At 63.6% G+C, this 25,931-nt stretch overlaps 1 protein-coding gene across 5 annotated transcripts in view; it reads left to right on the top strand.

Annotated features, from left to right (window-relative positions):
* The window catches only part of ANKS1A (ankyrin repeat and sterile alpha motif domain containing 1A), a 182,794-nt gene that overhangs the window by 150,872 nt on the left and 5,991 nt on the right, over nt 1–25,931 (top strand). For all 5 annotated transcript variants that reach the window (XM_028161275.2, XM_028161274.2, XM_028161278.2 and 2 more), the window contains 6 exons: nt 3,002–3,108; nt 18,000–18,098; nt 18,798–18,950; nt 19,068–19,175; nt 19,965–20,129; nt 20,851–20,976. In XM_028161275.2, the coding sequence (XP_028017076.2) occupies nt 3,002–3,108; nt 18,000–18,098; nt 18,798–18,950; nt 19,068–19,175; nt 19,965–20,129; nt 20,851–20,976 (758 nt within the window). The remainder of the gene's footprint in view (nt 1–3,001; nt 3,109–17,999; nt 18,099–18,797; nt 18,951–19,067; nt 19,176–19,964; nt 20,130–20,850; nt 20,977–25,931) is intronic.

Raw genomic sequence — 25,931 nt, forward strand, 5'->3', positions numbered from 1 at the left:
GTAGCCACCGGGACAGCGAGGCCACCAGGACAGCATGTCCACCATGTGGCCGAGCCCCCACCTGCGTGCCCGCCCCCTGCCAGGCGTGACGTGTGGAGAGAGGGTGGGCTCAGCCTGCCGGGCACTCTGGTTTCTGTCCGACGGTCAGGAGCGGGCTTTCGCCAGGACCCCGGGAGCACCAGGCCTCAGCCCAGAGCCGGGTCTGGTTTATTTGGATGGTCCTTGGGCTTCTGGATCCCAGAGAAGGGCCTGGGCTCGGGGCTTGCCCCTCCTGCAGCCAGCCCTCAGCTGAGCGTGGGATTGCCCGGCGAGACCTCTGTGGCTCTCAGGTCTCGGTCCTGTTGGGGCCGTGAGCCCCTGAGCTGCCAGCATTGGAGCCAGTTACCTGAATCCCCGACAGATGTCGTTTCCAGCTCACCCCACGTCCCGAGTCCCGGAGGGTGAGCCTGCCCGCTGGCCAGGCCACTCTGGCTTTGTTTGTCAAGCGGAAGAGACCGCCTGGCTTTCTTTTGCCAACGCCAGCCGTTCTCGCTGTCGAGCAGCCGCTGAATGCCTGCTCCCCCTGGGGCCTCCTCCCTGCGCCAGCCCCCGCGCCAGGGCCAGCAGCCGCCTGTTGGGTGCAGTCCCCCGCATGCTTAGCGGTGGCATGTGGTCCCTGGGTGTCTTCTGCACATGTTACCTTGCTTGTCTCCACAGCTGGACGTGGGGCTTGGTCCTGGCTTCCCCGGTCCCCGGTGCCGCCCCTCCGGTGCCCTCCTTCGGGGTGTGGGCAGCTGCTCCCGGGCTTCTCCCTGCGCTCCACGGGCCGGAGAGCGGTCGCTCGGGCTGTTTGGTGCGCTCACCTGAGGAGTGTCAGGTGTCACGGCCTTACTTGGCCGCTGTTTTTGTGATGCCTCGATGCATCTTGGCAGAGAGGCACAGTCATTCCTTAACCCTGGCTGTGTCCTCAGGGCGCTGACCGTCCTCTGTCCCCTCTCTGGCCGTCCTAGGAACCGCCAGCCAGAACTAGAGGCATGTTCTTCCCTGTCCTCCCTGAGATCCCCGTCCTGCCCGTGCCGCTGGCGGGTGTGGGCCAGCGTCGATGTGGGGAAACCTGTCGTTTTGTTCGGCTGCTCGTGCTGCTGTGTCCTCCCTCGGCGGTGGCGGCGGCAGCGGCCTCTGCTTCGATGTCCGATCCCTGATGTATTTCCTGAGCGTGGAGGGGAGGAGGGGAGGAGGAGGGGAGGGCCAGGCATGATGAGAGTGAGCGGGGACTGTGGAGCGGCCGGCAGCAGGCGGCGTGGAGCCCAGGAGCCTCAGACAAAGCCCTCGCTGCGGTTCTGTGAGCGCACACGCCCTCTGGCAGCAGGCAGCTCCACGGCCCGGCCGGCCCGGCGGGATCACAGGCGGGAATGAATCAGCAGCCGGGAGCTCCTGGCCTCACGGGTGGACAAGAGCCTGCTGCGTAGGTCCCTGGAGCAGACAGCCCGCTCAAGGGCAGGGGAGCTCGAGTGCCCCGGACCCGGCATCTTGGGCTGCTGCTGTCGCCGTGCGCGGGAGGCCGCGTCCCCGGCCACCATCTGTTCAGCAGAGGACAGATGAGGGGCAGCCTGGGACCCTGGGTCCCCGGGGTCTCCTAGACAACCATGCCAGTGGCCTTGGCTGCCCGAGGGCACAAGTGCCAGGAACAGCAGGATGACTTCCACCAGCAAGACTGCCAGGAGTTCTCTGGAGGTGACGCTTTCGTAGTTGGCTCTTCTCTCCCTTCCTCGCACCTCTCTCTCCTCCCCTTTTCCTTTTCCTCCTTGTATCCGTGCTTGCCCGCGAGCACCAGAGAAGTAGGCGGGGGTTAAGGCGTTCAGCTCCGAGCGTCCTAGGTCTGCCGGGAAGCGCTGGACCTCCTCCCTCACCCCACCTCCCTGCCTTCCCTGCGGAGCACGTCGGGATCCGGAGCCTCCGGAGGACACTTGCTGTCTTTATCCCTCAGCCAGCGGGCGGACAGCGCAGAGCGTGCACAGACTTAAGCCGCCAGCGCGGCGGACAGAGGACGCTTCCCTTTCTCTGGTCTGGCTGGGCTTTCTCTTCCTTAGCCAAGAACCGGCTCTGCCTGCCTGCTTTCCACCTGGGCAGGCAGGAACAGCCACAAGCCGAGGACAATGAACACCCAGCCCCTGCAAACCCGCCCTGCCCGGGAAGGCAGCCCTTCAGACAGCTCCCTGGCCCGCGAGACGCCCTGCTCGCCGGCGCCCAGGGTCTAGCGTGGACCTGGCTCCTGGCCCGCCGGCCGCACCGCCCCGCGGAGTGCGATGTCGCCGTCCCAGCAGAGCACCCGGAGCCTGGTCTCCGAGCCCTGGCCCGCGCGCCCTGCTCAGCTCCTCGCTGCCTGAGCCTCTGGCACCGAGGGCCATGGTTTGCTTGTTCCGGGACTGCTGGGGGAAAACGAGTAAATGCCTCTCCTCCCCGCCGGGTGCGCTGCTGCTCGGGTTGCATGTGCTGGGTCCCTGTGGGCAGCCGCTGCTTCCCTCCCGGAGCCCTCGCGGGGCTGTGTCCCTGGGCTGCGTCCCTGGGCTGCATGAAGACGCGTGTGCTCTCCTGACCCGTGTGTGCGGCAAGGTCGCAGGACTGGACCCGCGCCACAGCCCACGGGGCTCCGGATGCATGGATGCCAGGCACTCCCAGCCCCCCGAGTGCCTGTGGGACCAGACTCTGTGAACCGCCTCAGTGTGAGCGCTGATGAGGAGTTGACCCGGAGACCCTCGGGGGTTAGCTTCCCGGCCGGCGGGCAGAGGCCGAGGGGTGAGCGGCCCGTGCCCGAGGTTCGGGTGTGCACGGTGCCTGGCGGGCTGCCCCCGCCCGCGCACGGACGAGGCGCTGCGGGTCCTCGCTCTCGCCTCTTGTCCGTAGTTTGGCTGCTTGATGGTGATGACCATGATGTGGCAGTGCCATCTGTCTTCCTCTGAGTGCCGCTGCTGCCTTAATGGTTTCTCCCTTTGCAAGCGTCTGCCGATCCCTCTCTCGGCAGGTTCGCGGGCGCTGGAGCAGAGCGTCGGGGCGTGGCTGGCGGCGCTGGGCCTGCAGCAGTACGAGAGCAGGCTGCTTCTGAACGGCTTTGACGATGTCCGCTTCCTGGTAAGTGCGGGGCGGCGGGGCGTGGCGGGGCGTGGGAGCCGCTCCCGCTGCCGGCTGAGGTCTGGAACCCCGCGGAGCCGCCACCAGGGCAGAGCTGACCCACAGTCTCAGCCGCGGTGTCTTGTGCCCTTTCTAGACGGTCCCTCTGCTCTGCTCCCGAAACTCCTGGCGGGAGAGCTCTTTGCAAGTCTGCATCCCAAGGAGGCGGTCCCTGACCGCAGACCTCCGTCCCCTCCCCAGTCCCTCTCAGACTTGGGGCCAGGTGTGGTGCGGCGAGGCCCCGGGCCATCTCGTTCCGGTCAGACGGGAGTTTTGGTGGAGGGGACAGCCAGGTCCCTGTGCTGACTCTCCCGTCTTTGCCGGATACTAGAAGTTTCCTTTGTTCGCCAGAACTTGGAGTCCAGCAGGTAGTCACTGAGCCAGCCGCTGTCTGGGAGGCTGCACGGCCCCGGCGCCCGGCGCCCAGGGCCTCCCAGTGGCCCCGAACAGAGGCCGAGGTGGGGTTTGGAGGGCTGGCTGCTTCTCTGAGGTGTAAGTTTGTACTCTTCTTACAAACACGAGGGTTGAAACAGAAAAGGAAAACCTAGGCGCCCTTCCTCAGGCTCCCGTGAGGACAGGGTGCCCGAGCTGGCACCTCTCTGGGGGCAGCCCCCCAAGACCCCCCAGGGGACACAGTTGAGCACAGGGACCGGCCCTGAGGGCGGCATGGAGCCTCTCATGGGCCTGCTGGGCGCCGTCGGCTCACTGGGCTTCCCAGCAGCCCCGGGTGAGCTCTAGCGTTAGCATCTCCGCTTCCCAGACCCGGAGCAGGAGGGGCCTCTCGCGGTCACAGCGCCAGGAACTGGCAGCGGAGGAGCCTGCACCAGGCACTCTGGGTCCGAGGGTCCGGCTCTGACATGGAGCCACACGGTGCCTCTTACACGTGGATGGGGGAGTGGGTGTAACCGTTCATGTGCTTTAAGTCGCCGTCTTGCATGTGTTACCTCAGGTTTGAGGGGAACTTGGCAAGCCTTCCCTGCCCGCCCCTCCCTGTGCCCGGGCAGGCCTGCCGCCTGCTCTCACAGTCCGGGAACGCAGTCCTGACGTGGCATTGAGCGGCCTTTTCTCTCAGAAGCAGATCCCCACTGGCACCACCTCCCTCCGTGCCCTGGCTGGGCGACGGTGGTCAGAGTCAGCCCGAGTGCCCCTGCTCTGCTCTCCAGGGCGCAGGCCTGGGCTCCCAGGAGGGGCCTGGCCAGGGCAGCTCCCCTGACCTGGCCGTTCACCTCCAGGGCAGCTCCCCTGACCTGGCCGTTCACCTCCAGGGCAGCTCCCCTGACCTGGCCGTTCACCTCCAGGGCAGCTCCCCTGACCTGGGCCATCATCTCCAGGGCAGGCTGACATCTGCAAAGCCACCTTCCAAAGCCCATCTAGGGCCAGACTGTTAGTCCTTAGCTTTAAAAAACGTTAGGTTTTAAAATGACAGTTTTTAAAAAATATATTTTTACTGATTTCAGAGAGGAAGGGAGAGGGAGAGAGAGATAGAAACATCAATGATGAGAGAGAATCATTGATTGGCTGCCTCCTGCAGGCCCCACATTGGGGATCGAGCCTGAAACCTAGGCACGTGCTCTGGACAGAATTGAACCTGGGACCCTTCAGTCTGCAGGCCGATGCTCTATCCACTGAGCCAAACCGGCTTGGGTGACAATTTTTTTTGAAGTTAAACAGTATATTTATGGTTCTTGTAACCTAACCCCTGACACGCCAGCATCCCTTGGGGAAGGCTGACAAACCCAGAATGGAGGCGGGGTTCAGCCGGTGAGGGGATGGGAGCCCCAGGCACCGAGTGGAGAGGGGCCTTCCCTCTGGCACACCCTTTGCTCAGACGGGCGAGGGAGGGGGCCGGGACATCACGTGTCCCCTCCCTGTGCTTCAGTGTTTTAGGGGCTGAGCTCTTGACTTCTCGCTCCTCCTGCTAATTTTGGAAAGGGTAAGGTTCCCAACCCTCGAATATCAGGGCACCATTAATACCGCTTCCCTGCCTTCCCTGTGCCCGACCAGCAAGAAGCAGTGCGGCATCCGGGTAGCCTGGCCCCGGGCCAGAGGTCCACTCAGGACGCAGGGCCTGTCAGAGGCGTCTGTCCCCACTGGGGAAGGGCCCTCAGCGAGGGAGGCCAGCAGCTCCCTTTTCCAGGCCCGTCAGGCCCTCCTGTGGCCCCGGGTGCAGGCTGCTCCTCTCGCTGCTCTGGGTTCCGCGGGGTCTGCACAGGACGCCCGAACTGGCGCATGACTTCAGGCACCGGAGTGGCCTGGGTGGCCTTGCAAAGCAGCCTGGGTAATTGCATGTAAATTGCCAGATGGGTTGTGAGGCTAATTAAGTTTTAGCAACCAGAAAAACGAGGACCAAAACACACGCGCAGGGCCCTGTTTGTTTAGAAACATTGCATATGGTGTAACGTCTGTCGCGCTGGCAGTGCTGCGTCCCCGTGTGGGTTTCAATGCTGCCGTTGTCGCCCTTGGTTCTGAAATGCCCTGGAGACTCGCCTACAAATTGCTCACGGGGCTCCCAGGAAGCCGGGCTCCAGCTGTAGTGAGAACATCTGGAAACAGGGTGTTTCACAGACGAGGCACTGCTGTGGGGTTTCCCCTGACAGGCTCCCACAGGTTTGTTGTGGGAGGAATACAGGGCATCTGTGGGTGTCATGCAGCCCCTCTCAGGTGGAAGGGACTCAACATGTGGTCTAGTCATCGCTCTATCCTTGCCATGTGTGTTCCAGGGACGGGGCTCACCCCCAGACATGGTAGTATCCCATTCGTGTTTTCCATCGCGAGGCTGGCTTAGAGCATGCTCCATATTGAGCAAAAGTGTGTCTCCTCGTGGCTTCTGTCCCAGGTGGAGCTTTAGAAAAGTGAGGATCGGTCCTGGCTCATCTCCTCATCCTCTTTCTCTTGGCTGCTCCTCCTGTGAGGTGCTGGATGGGCTAGACCGGCGAGCACTGCAGCTGGACCTGTGTCCGCACTCTCTTGCCTGCAGGCAGAAAGGGCCTTTGATTGGCAGGGGGTGGGGTCAGGGTCAGGGTCAGCAGGGCAGTGGGCCTCCAGGTGCGCCAGGCTGAGCCGGGTCTGGCACCACTCTGGCTCACCACAGGTCTTGCCCACCGGCAATGGGCTTTCCTGTGAGCAGGGAGGAGGCCATTGGTGGCGGCAAGTCTGCAGCCCCAAGCACGCGGGTCTCCGTACCTGGGACTTGGTGGAGGTGTTGACTGAGTGACGGTGTCCCTATTCCTGGGGCACTATGTGGACATTAAAAACGTGCTTTTGAATAGTGTCTGATGTGGGAAAACGTTCACCTCGGAGCTGAGGAAGAGTCTGAGACACGGATATCCGTACGCACCGGGACCCGCGTGCAGGGGTTGTCTCGGGGGCACCGGCTTCTTCTTTGGGGTGTAGGGGATTCCTGCGTTCTCCGCAGTGAATGGGTCTGAAACTGGAAGAGCAAGTAGCGTAGGTGCCCCAAGTGACCGTCCAGCTGGGAGCGCAGGCACATAAGGCAGTGAAACAGCAGCCGGGCCAGTGCTGAGCGCCCTGTAAGTGGGAAGTGCCAGGCGCAGGGGGAGGAGACCCGGGGCGGTGGTGGATTGCAGGTGGCACCTCCTCGCCCTCCTCCCTCCCAGGCTTCAAGGGGAGGTGCTGCCCGCACTGCAGTCCCCACGCCCTGCCTCCGCTTCTCCCCCGACCTGCCCCTTCCTCCCCGCCGCACCCCAGGTGACTCCGCAGGTGGTCTGCCTGTGCAGGGCCCAGAGGCGTTCTCGGAGTGTCCGGAGCTCAGGGAGCTGGGCTTTGAGAGGCCCCTCAGGCAGCGTGGTCCTGCCTCCGGACCAACTCGGCTCTGTGGTCACTTAGGGACTTAACGATGGGTGTCCCGGGGCTGGTGCGCAGCAGCTGCTTCCCCGTCTCTGTCGTGCGCACCGTGGGCTCTTCCAGCACGTTGCTCCCCTCCGCCGGCCCCGGGGTTGCTCAGGGTGACGGCAGGGGCAGAGGCCATGGCAGCGGCAGCTGTGTCCGCCTGGCACCGTCCCGGCCTCCAGCCCCCACAGGGGGGGCATCCGAGCGCCAGCCTCAAGTCTGTTAACTAACTGACTTGAAGATGGGATTGGATGCAACAGGTCCTGGAACGCAGCTTCCGGGCGCTGGCATCTCGGCGTGAGCGCGGCAGAGGTCCTGTCCTGGCATCTCTGTGGCCACTTCACTTGAGAACCCAGAGGGCAGGGCAAGGCAGGGCCGTGTCTCTCTAAGGTACAGACCTGCTGACACGCCAAGTGTCAGTTAGGGTTCAGGGTCCAAGGGCATCCCTGCAGCCCATCTGTGGACTCCTGGGGTCCCATTCAGGACTCAGGAATTAAGTAATTTCCCCAAGGTTGTCCCTCAAGCAGGCAGCTGACTGTGACTGGAAGCCAGGTCTCCCAGCCCAGAGGTGCCCTCGCCCCCTCTGCAGGCCCCATGCCCCCCTTTCTCAGGAGGGAGCTGTGTCGGCCTCGTGCTCAGTGGGTTGCCAGGGGTAGGTTAGCAGTCACCCGCGGGTGCCGCCTGGGTCAGGCAGACCACCGCGTCCACCCACTGTGTGCTGGGCGCCTTCTGCAGAGGGCTGGAGACGGAGCACAACGAGTCAGTCCCCCGTGAGCTCCTGGCACTGGCTCGGGGCCCCCCCTGCCCCTCTAGACCTGCATCTGCCCCGCCGCACGCCATGGCGCAGGAGCTCCTGCCTCCGGTAACCGGACAATCGAGGGTCCACGCTGCCTGTCACTACGTGAGCCGTTTCAGCAGCAACAGGTGGAATCATATATGAGCGTTTATTCCAATCCTGCCGGCTGGATGGAGAGCAGCAGGTCACCCACAAAGATCTGCTCTGCACCCCACCCCTCCATAAGCCAGCTGTTTATATTGGGTGAGGGGGGCAAAGATTACCTGGGAAGTAGGCAAAGGGTAGGCCCAACGGGCAGTTTGCAGGGCTAGAGATGTGCAAAGGCCTTCGGTTAAGCAAAGGCTGGGGGTCTTCACGGGACGTAGTGGTATGCAAAGGGCTGGGGGTCTTCACGGGCCGAGGCTCTGTTTCTGCAGGAGGCTGTCCATCTTCCCGTGATACAGGCGGCTCCCTGCTGAGGGAGATGGGCTGCATTTCCAGGTGAGCTCCCGGAAACGATCCCGGTTAACGGAGCTCGATGAACGTTTCTTACAAGTACAGCCGGCCCCCAGCATTCTGTCTCTAACTCTGTCGCTGCCACTCGGAGGAAGCTCGGGCCGAGGCCGCCTGCTGAGGCCGCCGTTCAGTAAACCGGACAGGGAAGCAGGACAGAAAGCTCACGGTCCCCCTTCCTGGCAGAGAGCTGGCCCGGAGTCAGGAGACAGGCTTTCCCAGGTCCCTCTGACTTGGGGCCGGGCGCTCGGCCTCCCTGTTCCTCTGTCCCCTGGGACCGCATTTGGCGGCTTACTTCATGGGGGCATGAGGTCTGGGGGGCCCGTTGTTACCTGTGGTGACCGTGACTGAGAACGGGAGGCGGTAGGTGCGTTTTCCCTGCACTGAGGCCGGCAGCAGCCGTTCCCTGCAGGAAGCAGTCGGCGTCCTCGGATCCAGCGGGTCAGGTGCTTTGGGTGGTCTTGGGATCAAGCCCTTTGACCCCAGACGGACTTGGGCCTAGCTAATCTACACTGTTGATTGGGTGACTATGGCACCTGGACCTCAAATAAGGCCTCAGAAAGGCAAATGTTGGGGGGATGGGCAGCAGGTGGGTGGACGGATGCTGTGCCTGGTGCAGAGAATGGGGCCCAGGGACCTGCTTGGGAGGACCAGGCCATGAGGCGCTGCTTCCTGAAACGGGAAGAGTCCCTAGCACCTGAGCACCTCGTGAAGGGACAGGTGGGCGGGCCCCCGGCTGCAGGAGCTGGGGACCTGTGACCTTGGAACTAGCTGCTCTCGGTCACCATCAAGGTCTCTCCTTCCATGTGAGAACTGGGCTGGGGGGTGGGGGGCGTTGGGAGAGTAAGGGGCGTGGGCCAAGGTGTGAGGGTGGTGAGCAGGAGGGTGTCAGCCAGGGCAGGCACAGGTCAGCTGCCAGGCAGCGGTGAGCAGTGAACGCAGAGCCCAGGGCACCATCCTGCCAGCAGCTCCCTGCTCGGCACCACGGAGGTCCTCAGTCAACCCTGCCCGGCAGTTGGGTGTGTCTGTCCACCAGGTTCTGGCTTGTACCAACCTTGAGCAGCGAAGTCGGGATTTGAACCAGTTCTGATGTAAATGGTTCTTATTCCTTGTAACGCAGCTGCCTGTGTAGTAGCTGCCACACGGAAGCCTTCTCGCTAAGACTCCTGGGCCACAGCCCTGCCGCCCCTCCTCTCCCTGCGCCTCCCTCACACCCCGGGCTCCCTGGGTTGGGGGCCAGGGTCTGCACTGGGAGGCAGGTGCGCTCACCCCTCCCACCTGGCCTGCCCCCAGGGTGCGTGTGTGGTTGGTTCAGCCCCACCCTGGGACGGTGATGCTGGCTTAGACCAGGCTCCTGTTCTGTGTCCCTGTGGCCAGTAGTGTGGCCTGGGGACTGCCTGCGATGGAGGAGCCAGATGTGCAGTGGCGGCTGAAGTCTGGGCCCAGGTACTGGAGAGAGTACTCACCGCGGCTACTCCAGCGTCCCCTCCCCCAGAGAAACGTAGGGAAGTGTGTACGTGCATTGGTATGTGACAAAAGCAGGTTAAAAAACAATATATATACTACAACCCCAATTTTGCTAAAATTTAAAAAAATAAAAGCTTAGAAAAATACACCAAAATGGTAGAAGTGACCCCAATCTTACTTTTAAAAATATATAAATTCACTTAGAAAAATACACCCTAAGGGTAACCCTGCAAACTCCCTGAGGTGGTGGAGTCAGGGGTGGATTTTACATTTCTCTTTGTGCTTGACTAATTTTCAAATTTTTCTACTCAGAAAAAAAAATTGTTTTAATGTGGGGAAGAGATAAAGACAGGGCCCAGTGGAAATCCACATTTTAAAAAAATTACTGATTTTTAATGAGAGAGTAAGGGGAGAGAAAGAGATTTGCATTCATTGGTTGATTCTTGTATGTATCCTGACGGAGATTGAACCTGAAATCTTGGCATATCGGGATGACACTCTAACCAACTGAGCTACCCGGCCAGGGCAAATCCACCACATTCTTGAAGTCAGAGACAACGTAAATGTCCCATTGAACCAGCCAGGCTCCAGGAAGCTCTGTTACTTCCTCAGCACACAGGTTCTGTGTGTGTGTGTGTGTGTGTGTGTGTGTGTGCGCGGGGGGTGGGGGGAGATCTTGGGAGGGGATCTCACCTTGGCCCAGAAGGAGCCACCTGGCCTCTCAAAGACTGAGCTATTTTTATTTGTTAACTAGAGGACTGATGCACGAAATTCATGCAAGAGGCTCGGCCACTGCCTTGGCCTGCGGCCACCTCTGCCTCAGCCCTCGCAGCCCCAGCTTTGTCCAGAAGGTCATCCAGAAGGACATCTGGTCTAATTAGCATATTACACTTTTATTATTATAGACTAGACGCCTGGTGCACGAAATTCATGCACGGGTAGGGTCCCTAGGCCTGGCTGGCGATCGGGGCCTTCTGGCTGCCAGCGGGGCCTTCCTTTGTTCTGCGCCACCCCCTGGTGGTCAGTGCGTGTCATAGCGAGTGAGCGAACTCCTGGTCAAACTCCCAAGGGGACACTTTGCATATAAGCCTTTTATATATACCAGGTGTACTGGTTAATAATGCGGATTTTTTTCAGTAGATGGAGTTACACATATGTTGATATATATATGTGATTTGATATGTATGCTGTTTTGTTGTATTGACAACAAGCTTCAAAACTTGATGTCAAATTTTCTGAAGGTGTTAACATCATAGATATTTTTACACTTAAAAAATGTCGGATTTCGTGCCAAAAAAAAGAGCATTTGCCCGAAGTTTTAATTCATTACTTTATTTTGAAGAAAAGTGCTGCTGAAAGTTATCGTGTACTTCGGGAAGCTTATGGTGAACGTGCTTCATCTCAAGATACTTGTGAACGCTGGTTTAAATGCTTTAAAAGTGATGATTTCGATGTGAAAGACAAAGAACTTCCAGGTCAACCGAAAAAGTTTGAAGACCAACTATTACAAGCATTATTGGATGAAGATGTGTGTCAAACTCAAAAACAACTTGCAGAAAGATTAAACGTTGCTCAGCAAACAATTTCCGATCATTTACAAGCAATGGGAAAGATTTTAAAGGAAGGAAAATGGGTGCTACATCAACTGAACGAAAGACAAATGGAAAACAGAAAAGTCATCAGTAAAATGTGGCTTCAATGGCAGGAAAGAGAGTCTTTTTTGCATCGAATTGTGACTGGCGATGAAAAGTGGATTTATTTTGAGAATCCCAAATGCACAAAATCATGGGTTGATCCAGGTCAACCATCAACATCGACTGCAAGGCCAAATCGCTTTGGAAAGAAGACAATGCTCTGCATTTGGTGGGATCAGGAAGGTGTGGTGTATTATGAACTTCTAAAACCAGGTGAAACTGTTAATACTGATCACTACTGACAACAAATAATTAATTTGAACCACACTTTGATCGCAAAATGACCAAAATGGGCCAGAAGACACTGCAATGTAATTTTGCTTCATAATAACGCAGCATCACACACTTCAAAACCAGTTAAAGGCACGTTAAAAGATCTTGCCTGGAAAGTATTAACCCATCCGCTGTATTCACCAGACCTTGCTCCTTCAGATTACCACTTGTTCTGATCGATGGCACATGCACTTTCTGAGCAGCACTTCAAAACGTACGAAGAAGTGGAAATTGGGTCTCTGAATAGTTTGCCTCAAAACAAGAAAAGTTCTATTGGTACGGTATCTGCCAATTACCGTATTTTCCAGCATATAAGACAACTTTTTAACCCAGGAAAATCTTCGCAAAAGTCGGGGGTCGTCTTATACGCCAGGTGTCATCTTATAGGGCAGGTATATCCCAAACTCTATTTTAACTGGAAAAGTTGGGGGTCATCTTATACGCCCAGTCGTCTTATACGCCGGAAAATACGGTACCTGAAAGATGGGGGAAATGTGTAGTTAGCAATGGACATTACTTTGAATAAAGCACTTTTGATGTTTCTCTTTAAATTATTGTGTTTTCTTTGATTACAAAATCCGCATTATTAACTGGTACACCTGGTATAGACTAGGTGCCTAGTGCACAAATTCGTGCACCTTGAGAGGAACTGTGGGCGTGAGGCTGCAGTGGGCATAGGGGCAGGTCTCGGCCCATCCTCCGCGTCCCAGCCCATCCCCTCCCGCCACAGCCCACAGTCCCCTGTCTGCCACCGCTCCCTCACGCTGATGGCGCCGACCCCACTCACACCTGCTGATGGCGTGGAGCAATTGGGGCCAGCGCCAGCAGTGAGTGTGAACGGGGCCAGTGCTGTCAGTGGGTGCGAGCAGTGGCTGCTGCCCCGATCGCCCCTCTGGAGCAGGGGGAGGTGGAGAAGCCCTGAGTGGCGATCGGGGCCGGCAGCCACTGCTCACACCTGCTGACAGTGCCGAGCAGTTGGGGTTGGCGCCAGGTGCTGGCAACAGGTGCGAGCAGTGGCTCTGGCACCGGCAGTGGGTGTGAGTGCCCAGCGGGACTGTGGTGTGCAGGAGCAAAGAATTTTCGGTAACCACCAGAGGCTCGCCCCAATGACAGTGACCAGCGCCCCACCTTGGTCAGGCACCCCTGCTCACCTGCTCTACCATCCCGCCATGGTCCCGACGCCCACCATGTTCCACATGCGCCCCCTGGTGGTCAATGCACTTCATAGTGACTGGTTGTTTGGTTGTTCCGCCGTTTGGTCTATTTGCATATTAGGGTTTTATATATATAGATGAACGTTAGCTGCTCCTCTCCTGGGAGCAGCGCCAGCCCCACAAACCAGTGCAGCAATGGACCTGAGGACTGTTCGCTCACTCAGACAGGCTCCTCCCTCAGCCTCCCACCCTCCCTACCCTTGATTCCTAATTTGCACTTTTCAGGCGAATCCCAGTTGAGCCCCCCACCCCACCCCATCACACACCCTTCTTCCAATTCAGGGCACCCTCTGTCTGGAGCATCTCTTCCCACTGTCCCTGCTCCTGAGACCCAGAGGGACTGGGGAGTGGGGGTGCAGGAGAAGCACCAGGACCAGGCCCCCTCCCCCCAGAGAAATCAGGCCAGGCCAGTAGCTCTGTCACATTCCTTCTCCCCCAAGAGAGGAGGCTCAGCCTGGCTTTGTGGCTGATGGCCGGACAAAGGACCGCCATTGTCCGAAGGGAGAGGCCTCACTGAATATGGAAATGAGGCTGGAGGGCGGGCTGAGTGGGAAGTCTGGAAGCCATTTCTGGGAGGTGATCGCCTCCCCCCTCCTTGGAGGAGTCAGTCTGGGGCAGATCTGGGGGCTGCTGCTGGGCATGGGCAGGCGGAGTGGAGAGCCTGCTTTGTCATGTACCAGTGTGTTGCAGGCACACACTTCCCTCCATTTAACTGCCCTCTATGAGTCGCTGCGATGAACACCTTCGCTCCAGTACCTGGGCTCCCAGACTTCAGCCTCCACTGGACACTCTGGCTCCCTCCACTGCAGGCTGGGGCTGTGCCAACACACACACACCCTGGGGCGGGCCGGGCGGGGGAGGGGCAGGCTCTGGGGCTCGCACCCTAGACAGCTGTGCCCCACCCCCACCTTGCTGCTCCCCTGCCCCTGTGGGCCTGCCCTTTGCTCCGATTGCTCTTCCAAGGCTGCGTTTGAGCGAGCTGGGGGTGGAGAGTGGGGCTTCAGGCACGTATCCCACAGCCCCCACTGGGTCCCAGGGCCCTAGCTGGTCGGAGGAGGGGCAGGCTGGGCCAGCCCCCAAGGAGTCGGGCCCCAGACCTGGTGCCAGGGTTGCCCAGCACCTCCAAGCTGAGGGCTCCCCTTCCTCGAGGAGGGGCTGCAGTGTCCTTGGCTGTAGGTCTCAGCCCTGGGCTCATCAGGAGCCTCTGCCGCCCTCGCCCGCAGGCATGGCGTGGGCTCCTGTAGATTGGCTTCCCAGGCGCCTCCAGTTCACCCGGGGACGGCCCAGCCCCTCCCCTCACTGGCACCTTCTGCCGAGGGGCTGCCGAGCCCTCTGTGCCGGAAACAAGTCCCAGGCTTCGGGGTGAAGTCCCGCTTTGGGTCTCCTCGGGTAGGCTGGGGAGAGGCAGCTCAGGGACAGGCTGTGGCCTCAGACAAGTCCCTCCCAGGATGGACCTTCCCCGCCTCCAGCAGAGCCCGGGACAGCCCCCTGCCCTGCCCGCACCCTCGCAGCCTCACAGGCCCCCGCCAGCCTGGTGCCACCCATGCTCCCCCAGGGGAGCCGTCAACCCACCTCTCTGCCCTCTCACCACAAGTATGTTGAACCCCCCTCCACCCCTCCTCGAGCCCAGACCCCTGGGGCTCCCCTTCCCACCCAGCCCCAGACCTCGTCCCAGACCTGGTCCCAGACTGAGTCAGCGCATTGGCTCCGGCTGGTCAGCCTCTTCCTGGTTTTTTATCAGTTCCCTCCCAGCCGTACGTGTCCTGGTCACTCGCAGACGCTCACTGAGCAGACGAAGGGCCAGGCACCGCCGTAGGCGCGGAGGGCACCGTTGGGAATGAGGTTTCTGCCCGCAGCAGCCTGGGAGCCTCCGCAGGTCCTCGGCCTGCTTTCGCTGGCACAGGGGTCCACGCAGTGTGCCAGCGCCCCCCCCCCCCCCCGCCCCCAGTCCTGCTCCACTGGTTTTAGAGACAGTCCAGCAGTTAAAGAAGTTCCCAGCAAAATATTAACAAGTGAGAGATGCCTTTCAAGATGTGAAGGACCTTTCCTTCTCCTAAATCCTGTGGCCAAGAGGACTCGGTGATCAGAGCCCTGGAGGCAGAGCTCGGAAGCGGGCTGGGCCCTGCCGTACCCTCCCTCGGCCTGGAGCCAGGCCTCCCAGAGGCAGTTCCTGCCCCTGTGCTCCTTCCCTTCCCGGGAGCCCTGTCCCACCCGGGGTGCCCCCTGCCCAGACCCTGCCCTGGCTGCAGACCCCCTCTGCCCCTACACCCGCTGCGCTGTGCCCAGGGCTCCGGGCCGGCGAGCCGCTGTGCAGGCTGCCACTCGGCGCCTGCTGGAGCCCAGGAAGCTGCTGGTGGGGAGGAGAAGGCGTTCAGGGGGTCGGGCTGCGCGGCCACGCAGGCCCTGCTCTAGTGGGCGCCTGTCGGGCAGGGCCCCTGTAGTGACCGTGCGCGGTGCGCAGGGCGTTCACTCCGCAGAGCAGTGCGCCCTGCCCTTCACGGGTCCCTCGGGCCGCTGGCCTCCCCCGGTCAGCCTGCTCCAGGCCCCAGACGCGGAGGCCGGGCCGCGTCCTGACCGTTTGTCCCTCACTGCGGCCTGGGCAGGCCTCCCTCGTCCACCTCTGGGGTCCACTCAGCACTGAGCTTGACTTCTGTCAGTCAGAGGAGGAAGCACTGCTCCTCCCCCAGAGGTAGAGGAAGGGGGTGCTCTGGGGGACACTTGTTTAAGACACTGGGGGGCCTGACCCCAGCCCTGGACAGTCCCTGCTCCTGACCCCGGCTGCTGCCCGCACCTTCCACCCGCCCTGCGCCCACCACGCCCGCCTGTGCGGGAGCGCAGCCGGGCGGACTGCTCGGCCTGGCAGGTGGCGTCTCGTGGTCCCTCTGCCGACGCTCACGCGCTCTCGCCGTGCGCGAGTCCTGTTCGTCCTCGGACCTGCTTCCTTGTACACATGGACATTTCTAGCTCAGAGGCTGACTGGCACGTCTTCAGGTGGTGGAACCCTTGGAGCAGGAGGTGTTTCTAAGCCAGACGTGCCAAGAAGGGCCACAGGGCCGTGTGGTCAGGCGTGCCCGGTCCAGCGGGCACAGCACTGGACGTGTCAGGACCCGTGTCGGCCTGCCTCTTCACGCGTCCCCCCACAGAGCGGTGGTGGCCCCGGCCTCCTGCTCTGCCCGAGCCCAGCGGCCTGAGGACCACTGCTGGCTGTGCTCGGCCCTCGCCGTCTAAGCACAGGTCGTGGGCAGGACGGGGCGTCCTGCACCAGTGCTGCCTGTGACCTGTGCCCTCACCTGCGAGGAAACACAGGAATGAGGACACGTCAGGACACGTCAGACCGGTGGGAAGAGTCCTTTCCAGCGACGGACAGCTTGCTGCCCGGGGAACATGCACCTTCCCTCCGAAGGAATGCCACGTAAACTGAAGATCTAATTGTAAACGTGAAACGGTGAAATCGCAGGAAGAACGTGGGAGGTTGTCTGAGAACCTTGGAGCAGGAGGTGTTGCTAAGCTAACAGCCGGCCTGAGAGCAGAGCGAGCCCACAGCGGAGAGGACACGCGGAGACACACGTCTCCCTTCCCACGCGTGAGAGGCTCGTCTCCTTCCTGTGGACGGCATCCCGACCGTTCAGCCTTGGTCCCATCGATGGCGCGAAAGGAGAGGCGCGGGGTTACTGGGGGAGGCGCAGCGCCATTCCCCCTGGCGGCGGCCGCAGAGGGAGCCTCGGCTTGGTGCTCGAACCCCGCACCCGGGCTGTGAAGGGTGACTAGCTCCTGTGAGGTGGGTTGGCGGGTGTGAGCCTGGGGACGGGGCGGGGCTCCGCTTGCTGTGAGAACACGTGATGGACAGGCCTGAAGGATGCGGGGCTCCCCCGGGAGGCTCTCACCGCAGGACGGGAAGTGCTGGGCGGCTTCCCCACAGTGTCCGCCCCAGAACCAGATCTGCCGGGTGGGGACACACCCGACCAGCAGTCTCTTGATGTCACCCCAGAAGGGCCGCCGACGGGGCTTGCGCCACTTCCGCCGCGCTGCGTGTAAAGCAGAATGGGGAGCCGGTTAGTAATTCACAATCCACAGCGGTGACTGCGCAGCCTCCGGAGCGGAGGCGGTCGGCACGCGCTGCTAGTGGTCAGAACGGTGGGCACCAGAATGACATTTGTGTGAAAATGAAGCTGGCACATGCCTGTGTGCCCAGCTGGGCTCTGGAGGGACATCCAGGGAAGTGGTGACGCCCCGGAAGGTGGGGGGCGCTGTGGCTGAGGGACAGGGCAGCCGTGAATTTTCCTGTTTCGTAATCGGAAAACACCTGTCTTGGGGCGGACACGGCTGTGGAGAAAAGGCCATCGTGATGGGGTCAGAGCGGCGGCCTCGTCCGTCTGCTCCGATCTTAGCTCCGCGCTGGGTGTGTGAGCTCGGGCAGGGTTCTGGCCCCTCTCTGCCTCCGTTTCCTCATCTGCAAGCGAGGGGTAGGACAGAACCTGATGCACGGCACGCAGCGGGGTGTCCGTGTAAAGCCCTCGCCCGGTCACGCAGCACCTCCTCGCTGCTGCACAGCACCGGGCAGTGGGCTCGGCTCTGACCCCCTCCCCGGCCCTTGAGACTCCTCTCCTCGGGTGAGGCTGGTTCCTTGGGTGCCCGCCCTGCGCCCGCTGCCCGGCTGCGGCGATGGTCACAGCCGTAAACTGCGAAGTCGTTTGTTAGGGACCTGGGCTTGTCTGCCTGTCCTTCGCCTTGGAAGGCCATGGAGCCTGCACATTCGCTCGGAGTGGGCGAGGGCGTGCGGCCGGCCTGGGCACGCAGTGTGCCCAGGGCCCTGCTGTTCCGGCCCAGGCCTGTGCCACGCCCCTGCCCAGCCCCCTGGTGGCTGCTCCGGTGGGAGCGGGCGGCTGGCAGACCTGGCTGCTGCTTCCCTCTGCTCCGGCGGGCACACGCCTCCCGGGGGCCCGGTCTCCACTCCCTGGTGCCTGAGGCCACAGAGGACGTGGCACGGAGCCAGGAAAAGCTGGCCTGGCACCCTAGGCGGCCCGGCCGCCAGTGCAGAGGCCCTCACGCTCGCCTTTCTGCTCTCAGGGGTCTAACGTGATGGAGGAGCAGGACCTGCGGGAGATCGGCATCAGTGACCCGCAGCACCGCCGGAAGCTGCTCCAGGCCGCACGGGCCCTGCCCAAGGTGACCACCCGAGCTCTGCAGCCTGGGCCTCTGCCAGAGCCAGGCGTCTCCCTACACCAGCTGGCTCGGGGCGTGCAGACCACGCGGGGTGCTCCCCTCATCCCAGGGCCCCAGAGGGCAACAGAGGCCCCAGGAGCCAGCGGAGCGCGAGGGACTGAGAGGACCTGTCCCGCCTCAGCAGGGCTGCAGGCATCTGCCCTGTGCGGCCTGGTGCCCACAGGCCTGGCCCCGGAGCCCCGGGGGTCTCTCCTGAATCACTTGAGACCAGGCCGGCCTGTGCGGACCCCTGGCGTCTCCCTGGGGGAGGGGCTGCTAGGCCGAGCTCCTCGCTGACCGCGTCCAGTGCCCCATCCCTTCCATGTGCCCAGAGCGTGGGAAGCACGTATAAGTCCCAGCACTGAGGCCAGCCCTCTTCACAGACACAGCTCTCTTGTCCTGTCAGTCCGTGACCCCATCAGACACGGGGCCTTCTGCAAAGCCTCCCCCACCTCACTTAACAGGGCCACCTCCCAGGCCCAGACTCGGACCGCTGGTGGTTGCCAGACGGGAGACCGGAGACCAGGCCCCTCCGTGGTCTCCGAAGCTGCCCCGAACCTACCCAGCCGTGGTCGCTGCTGCGGCTGCGTGCGCTGGCCAGGGTCTCCACCCGGGACCTTGCCCGCGAGGGCCGAGGTGTCAGCCCGCCCCCTCGCCCCACAGGTGAAGGCCCTGGGCTGCGAGGGGAGCAGCCCCCCGTCGGTGCCCTCCTGGCTGGACTCCCTGGGGCTGCAGGACTACGTCCACTCCTTCCTGTCCAGCGGCTACAGCTCCATCGACTCCGTGAGGAACCTCTGGGAGCTGGAGCTGGTGAACGTGAGTGCAGCCGCCTGGGCGTGCTGCCCGCTGCCCTGGGCTGCCGCCTGCCCGGGGGGGCGCCGTGGGCCCGAGCACCACCTGACTACTGCGCCCCCCCCCCCCGCCCCCCCCCAGGTCCTAAAGGTTCACCTGCTCGGCCATCGAAAGCGCATCATCGCCTCCCTCGCCGACAGGCCCTACGAGGAGCCGCCCCAGAAGCCCCCGAGGTTCTCCCAGCTGAGAGTGAGTGGCGGGTGGAGCGGCTGTGTTCTCTGTGGTGCTAGCAATTGGGGGAATCCCCGGGATCTCAGAGACGGGGACCTCAGCAGAGGACCCTCCCTCTCTGCCCCGGGGCTGGGGTGGGGCAGGGTTTGGGCTGGTTCTCTGTCCATCACATGCCCCCATCTAAGGGTCAGTAGGAAGTGCCATGTTGGGAAAGGCAGGAAAACAAACACGCAGCTCCTGACACCGCCTGGAATGCAGGTCTGCAGGCAGGTTCCTGGGCAGCAGGGGCGGAGAGCCTGGTCCAGGACGCTGTCTCCCGCCTTCGGGCTGAGCTGCCCACTCCCGGCGCCTCAGAAAGGGGGTGCTGTTCAGTCCTGCACCTGGGGAGCCGCCACTGGCGCTCCGCTGTGGACGCTGAGGCGCTGACCCCTGTTCTCTGGGGGCCTCGGTCCCGCTGTGCTGCGTGTTTCTCCAGAGACCCCGATGGGTGTGGCAGACAATTTATCTTTGAAGGCACTTCCCAGCCCTGGGGCACCCCTTTTCCTGTGCGGCTCCAGGCCAGGGGGCGCGGGACGGGTCAGGGCTCCCGGCTCCAGCAGGAAGTTGGTTGCTTTGACTGTGCCCAGGCTGGGCCAGCGAGCCATTGGTCTGGCACCTCCCAGCCCATGCCTGTCCTGTCCCGTGTCCTGTCCCGTCCGCGCCTGCGCTGCCAGGGTGGGGGAGGGCCTGAGCAGCCCAGGACTGGCCCGCAGCTGGGCCTCGGCCCCACCTCAGCTCGGAGCCTCACGCGGGCTTCTCCTGCCGCAGTGCCAAGACCTGCTCTCCCAGACGTCGTCCCCGCTGAGCCAGAACGACTCGTGCACCGCCCGGTCCGCTGACCTGCTGCTGCCTCCTGGGGACGCGGGCAGAAGGCGGCCGGACAGTCTCCCTGACCCCGCGGCACCCTCTCGGGCGGAGCGCTTCAGAATCCAGGTGGGGCAGGAGGGGGCGCTGCAGGGGGGTCCCCTCCTTCCTCTGGGCCTCCTAGGCCAGTGCCCAGGCCTGAGCACTGCTGGGCTGGCATTGGGGGCCTCCTCCCGGCATCCCCAGCCCTTTGCCTTTGCTCCTCGGAGCTGCCCTCCAGATCGGGGTGCCCTCCTCGCGCTCAGGGTGAACTTTGACCTCACTCCTTTTCCTGCCTTACCTCACACGTCCACGTCTGGCCATGAATTTTACAAGACTTTAAAAGGATGTGTCTGGCAGTTCTGGTTGCAGAGAGACTTTGCACATTGCTGGGGGCGGGGGGGCGGGTCGTGAATACTTCCTGAATCTTGCCCTCCCCGCCTGACTTCCACCACTGCCCGCCATAGGGGCCCCATCAGCCCATGCGGGACCGCAGTGGCCCCCGCCTCACCCCAGCGCCCCGTGCCTCCCTGGCTGTGGGTGCCTCAGTGACGTCCCCACCCCAGGACCAGAGCCAGGGCCTCGGCCAGGAAGCTGGCTCCCGCTCCCCCCGCTTCACACCCGCGACGCCCCACGTGCTTCCCCGCCGTGGTGTGGCCGTTTCCCGCCTCCGTGAAGACCCATCTCAGACCAGAGCCTTCCCGGCCGAGCAGTGGCGGCTGAGGCCCCTGCCGCCGCCTTTCCCTGCACAGACAGGCCTCGCCTCTGCCCGGCGGGGGGCAGGCAGCCTGTGACGCCGCGTGTTCTGCAGGAGGAGCACCGAGAAGCCAGGCTGACCCTCCGGCCGCCCAGCCTGGCCGCCCCCTACGCCCCAGTGCAGAGCTGGCAGCACCGGCCCGAAAAGCTCATCTTCGAGTCCTGCGGTTATGAAGCCAGTGTGAGTGCCTGCCCTCCAGCCAGCAGCCTGCGCGGCCTGCCCCACCCCAGTGCACCCACACAGCCCCCCCCACAGCCCCCCACAGCCCCCCACAGCCCCCCACACAGCCCCCCACACACAGCCCCCCACACAGCCCCTCACAACCCCCACACAGCCCCCCACAGCCCCACACAGCCCCCCACACACAGCCCCCCACACAGCCCCCCACACACAGCCCCCCACAGCCCCCCACACACAGCCCCCCACACAGCCCCCCACACACAGCCCCACACAGCCCCCCACACAGCCCCCCACACACAGCCCCCCACACAGCCCCTCACAACCCCCACACAGCCCCCCACAGCCCCACACAGCCCCCCTCACAGCCCCCCACAGCCCCCTACACACAGCCCCCCACACAGCCCCCCACAGCCCCCTACACACAGCCCCCCACACAGCCCCCCCCACAGCCCCCCACAGCCCCCTATACACAGCCCCCCACACAGCCCCCCACAGCCCCCCACACACAGCCCCACACAGCCCCCCACACACAGCCCCACACACACAGCCCTCCACACAGCCCCTCACAACCCCCACACAGCCCCACACAGCCCCACACAGCCCCCCTCACAGCCCCCCACACACACAGCCCCCCACAACCCCCCCCACAGCCCCCCACAGCCCCCCACAGCCCCACACACAGCCCCCCACACAGCCCCCCACAGCCCCACACACAGCCCCTCACACAGCCCCCCACAGCCCCACACACACAGCCCCCCACACACAGCCCCCCACACACAGCCCCCCACACACAGCCCCACACAGCCCCTCACAGCCCCACACACAGCCCCCCACACACAGCCCCACACAGCCCCACACACAGCCCCCCACACAGCCCCTCACAGCCCCACACACAGCCCCCCACACACAGCCCCTCACAGCCCCACACACAGCCCCCCACACACAGCCCCTCACAGCCCCACACACAGCCCCCCACACACAGCCCCACACAGCCCCACACACAGCCCCCCACACACAGCCCCTCACAGCCCCACACACAGCCCCCCACACACAGCCCCACACAGCCCCACACACAGCCCCCCACACACAGCCCCTCACAGCCCCACACACAGCCCCCCACACACAGCCCCACACAGCCCCACACACAGCCCCTCACAACCCCACACACAGCCCCCCACAGCCCCACACACAGCCCCTCACAGCCCCACACACAGCCCCCCACACACAGCCCCTCACAGCCCCACACACAGCCCCCCACACAGCCCCCCACACAGCCCCCCACAGCCCCACACACAGCCCCTCACAGCCCCACACACAGCCCCCCACACACAGCCCCACACACAGCCCCCCACACACAGCCCCTCACAGCCCCACACACAGCCCCCCACACAGCCCCCCACACAGCCCCCCACAACCCCACACACAGCCCCCCACAGCCCCACACACAGCCCCTCACAGCCCCACACACAGCCCCCCACACACAGCCCCTCACAGCCCCACACACAGCCCCCCACACACAGCCCCCCACACACAGCCCCACACAGCCCCTCACAGCCCCACACACAGCCCCCCACACACAGCCCCTCACAGCCCCACACACAGCCCCCCACACACAGCCCCCCACACACAGCCCCTCACAGCCCCACACACAGCCCCCCACACACAGCCCCCCACACACAGCCCCACACAGCCCCTCACAGCCCCACACACAGCCCCCCACACACAGCCCCTCACAGCCCCACACACAGCCCCCCACACACAGCCCTCCACACACAGCCCCTCACAGCCCCACACACAGCCCCCCACACACAGCCCCCCACACACAGCCCCTCACAGCCCCACACACAGCCCCCCACACACAGCCCCTCACAGCCCCACACACAGCCCCCCACACAGCCCCCCACACAGCCCCCCACAACCCCACACACAGCCCCCCACAGCCCCACACACAGCCCCTCACAACCCCACACACAGCCCCCCACACACAGCCCCTCACAGCCCCACACACAGCCCCCCACACACAGCCCCTCACAGCCCCACACACAGCCCCCCACACACAGCCCCACACAGCCCCACACACAGCCCCCCACACACAGCCCCTCACAGCCCCACACACAGCCCCCCACACACAGCCCCACACAGCCCCACACACAGCCCCCCACACACAGCCCCTCACAGCCCCACACACAGCCCCCCACACACAGCCCCACACAGCCCCACACACAGCCCCTCACAACCCCACACACAGCCCCCCACAGCCCCACACACAGCCCCTCACAGCCCCACACACAGCCCCCCACACACAGCCCCTCACAGCCCCACACACAGCCCCCCACACAGCCCCCCACACAGCCCCCCACAGCCCCACACACAGCCCCTCACAGCCCCACACACAGCCCCCCACACACAGCCCCACACACAGCCCCCCACACACAGCCCCTCACAGCCCCACACACAGCCCCCCACACAGCCCCCCACACAGCCCCCCACAACCCCACACACAGCCCCCCACAGCCCCACACACAGCCCCTCACAGCCCCACACACAGCCCCCCACACACAGCCCCTCACAGCCCCACACACAGCCCCCCACACACAGCCCCTCACAGCCCCACACACAGCCCCCCACACACAGCCCCTCACAGCCCCACACACAGCCCCCCACACACAGCCCCACACACAGCCCCTCACAGCCCCACACACAGCCCCCCCACACACAGCCCCCCACACACAGCCCCTCACAGCCCCACACACAGCCCCCCACACACAGCCCCCCCACACACAGCCCCACACAGCCCCTCACAGCCCCACACACAGCCCCCCACACACAGCCCCTCACAGCCCCACACACAGCCCCCCACACACAGCCCCCCACACACAGCCCCTCACAGCCCCACACACAGCCCCCCACACACAGCCCCCCACACACAGCCCCTCACAGCCCCACACACAGCCCCCCACACACAGCCCCTCACAGCCCCACACACAGCCCCCCACACAGCCCCCCACACAGCCCCCCACAACCCCACACACAGCCCCCCACAGCCCCACACACAGCCCCTCACAGCCCCACACACAGCCCCCCACACACAGCCCCTCACAGCCCCACACACAGCCCCCCACACACAGCCCCACACAGCCCCTTACAGCCCCACACACAGCCCCCCACACACAGCCCCACACAGCCCCACACACAGCCCCCCACACACAGCCCCTCACAGCCCCACACACAGCCCCCCACACACAGCCCCTCACAGCCCCCCACAACCCCACACACAGCCCCTCACAGCCCCACACACAGCCCCCCACACACAGCCCCACACAGCCCCTTACAGCCCCACACACAGCCCCCCACACACAGCCCCACACAGCCCCACACACAGCCCCCCACACACAGCCCCTCACAGCCCCACACACAGCCCCCCACACACAGCCCCTCACAGCCCCACACACAGCCCCCCACACACAGCCCCTCACAGCCCCCCACAACCCCACACACAGCCCCTCACAGCCCCACACACAGCCCCCCACACACAGCCCCTCACAGCCCCACACACAGCCCCCCACACACAGCCCCCCACACACAGCCCCACACAGCCCCTTACAGCCCCACACACAGCCCCCCACACACAGCCCCTCACAGCCCCACACACAGCCCCCCACACACAGCCCCCCACACACAGCCCCACACAGCCCCTTACAGCCCCACACACAGCCCCCCACACACAGCCCCACACAGCCCCACACACAGCCCCCCACACACAGCCCCTCACAGCCCCACACACAGCCCCCCACACACAGCCCCACACAGCCCCTTACAGCCCCACACACAGCCCCCCACACACAGCCCCTCACAGCCCCACACACAGCCCCCCACACACAGCCCCTCACAGCCCCACACACAGCCCCCCACACACAGCCCCTCACAGCCCCCCACAACCCCACACACAGCCCCACACAGCCCCACACACAGCCCCCCACACACAGCCCCTCACAGCCCCACACACAGCCCCCCACACACAGCCCCACACAGCCCCACACACAGCCCCCCACACACAGCCCCCCACACACAGCCCCACACAGCCCCACACACAGCCCCCCACACACAGCCCCTCACAGCCCCACACACAGCCCCCCACACACAGCCCCCCACACACAGCCCCACACAGCCCCTTACAGCCCCACACACAGCCCCCCACACACAGCCCCTCACAGCCCCACACACAGCCCCCCACACACAGCCCCCCACACACAGCCCCACACAGCCCCTTACAGCCCCACACACAGCCCCCCACACACAGCCCCACACAGCCCCACACACAGCCCCCCACACACAGCCCCTCACAGCCCCACACACAGCCCCCCACACACAGCCCCACACAGCCCCTTACAGCCCCACACACAGCCCCCCACACACAGCCCCTCACAGCCCCACACACAGCCCCCCACACACAGCCCCTCACAGCCCCACACACAGCCCCCCACACACAGCCCCTCACAGCCCCCCACAACCCCACACACAGCCCCACACAGCCCCACACACAGCCCCCCACACACAGCCCCTCACAGCCCCACACACAGCCCCCCACACACAGCCCCACACAGCCCCACACACAGCCCCCCACACACAGCCCCACACAGCCCCACACACAGCCCCCCACACACAGCCCCTCACAGCCCCACACACAGCCCCCCACACACAGCCCCACACAGCCCCACACACAGCCCCCCACACACAGCCCCTCACAGCCCCACACACAGCCCCCCACACACAGCCCCACACAGCCCCACACACAGCCCCCCACACACAGCCCCACACAGCCCCTTACAGCCCCACACACAGCCCCCCACACACAGCCCCACACAGCCCCACACACAGCCCCCCACACACAGCCCCTCACAGCCCCACACACAGCCCCACACACACAGCCCCTCACAGCCCCCCACACCCCACAC

Source organism: Eptesicus fuscus, chromosome 10, assembly GCF_027574615.1.
Source record: "Eptesicus fuscus isolate TK198812 chromosome 10, DD_ASM_mEF_20220401, whole genome shotgun sequence".
Taxonomy (NCBI): Eukaryota; Metazoa; Chordata; class Mammalia; order Chiroptera; family Vespertilionidae; genus Eptesicus; species Eptesicus fuscus.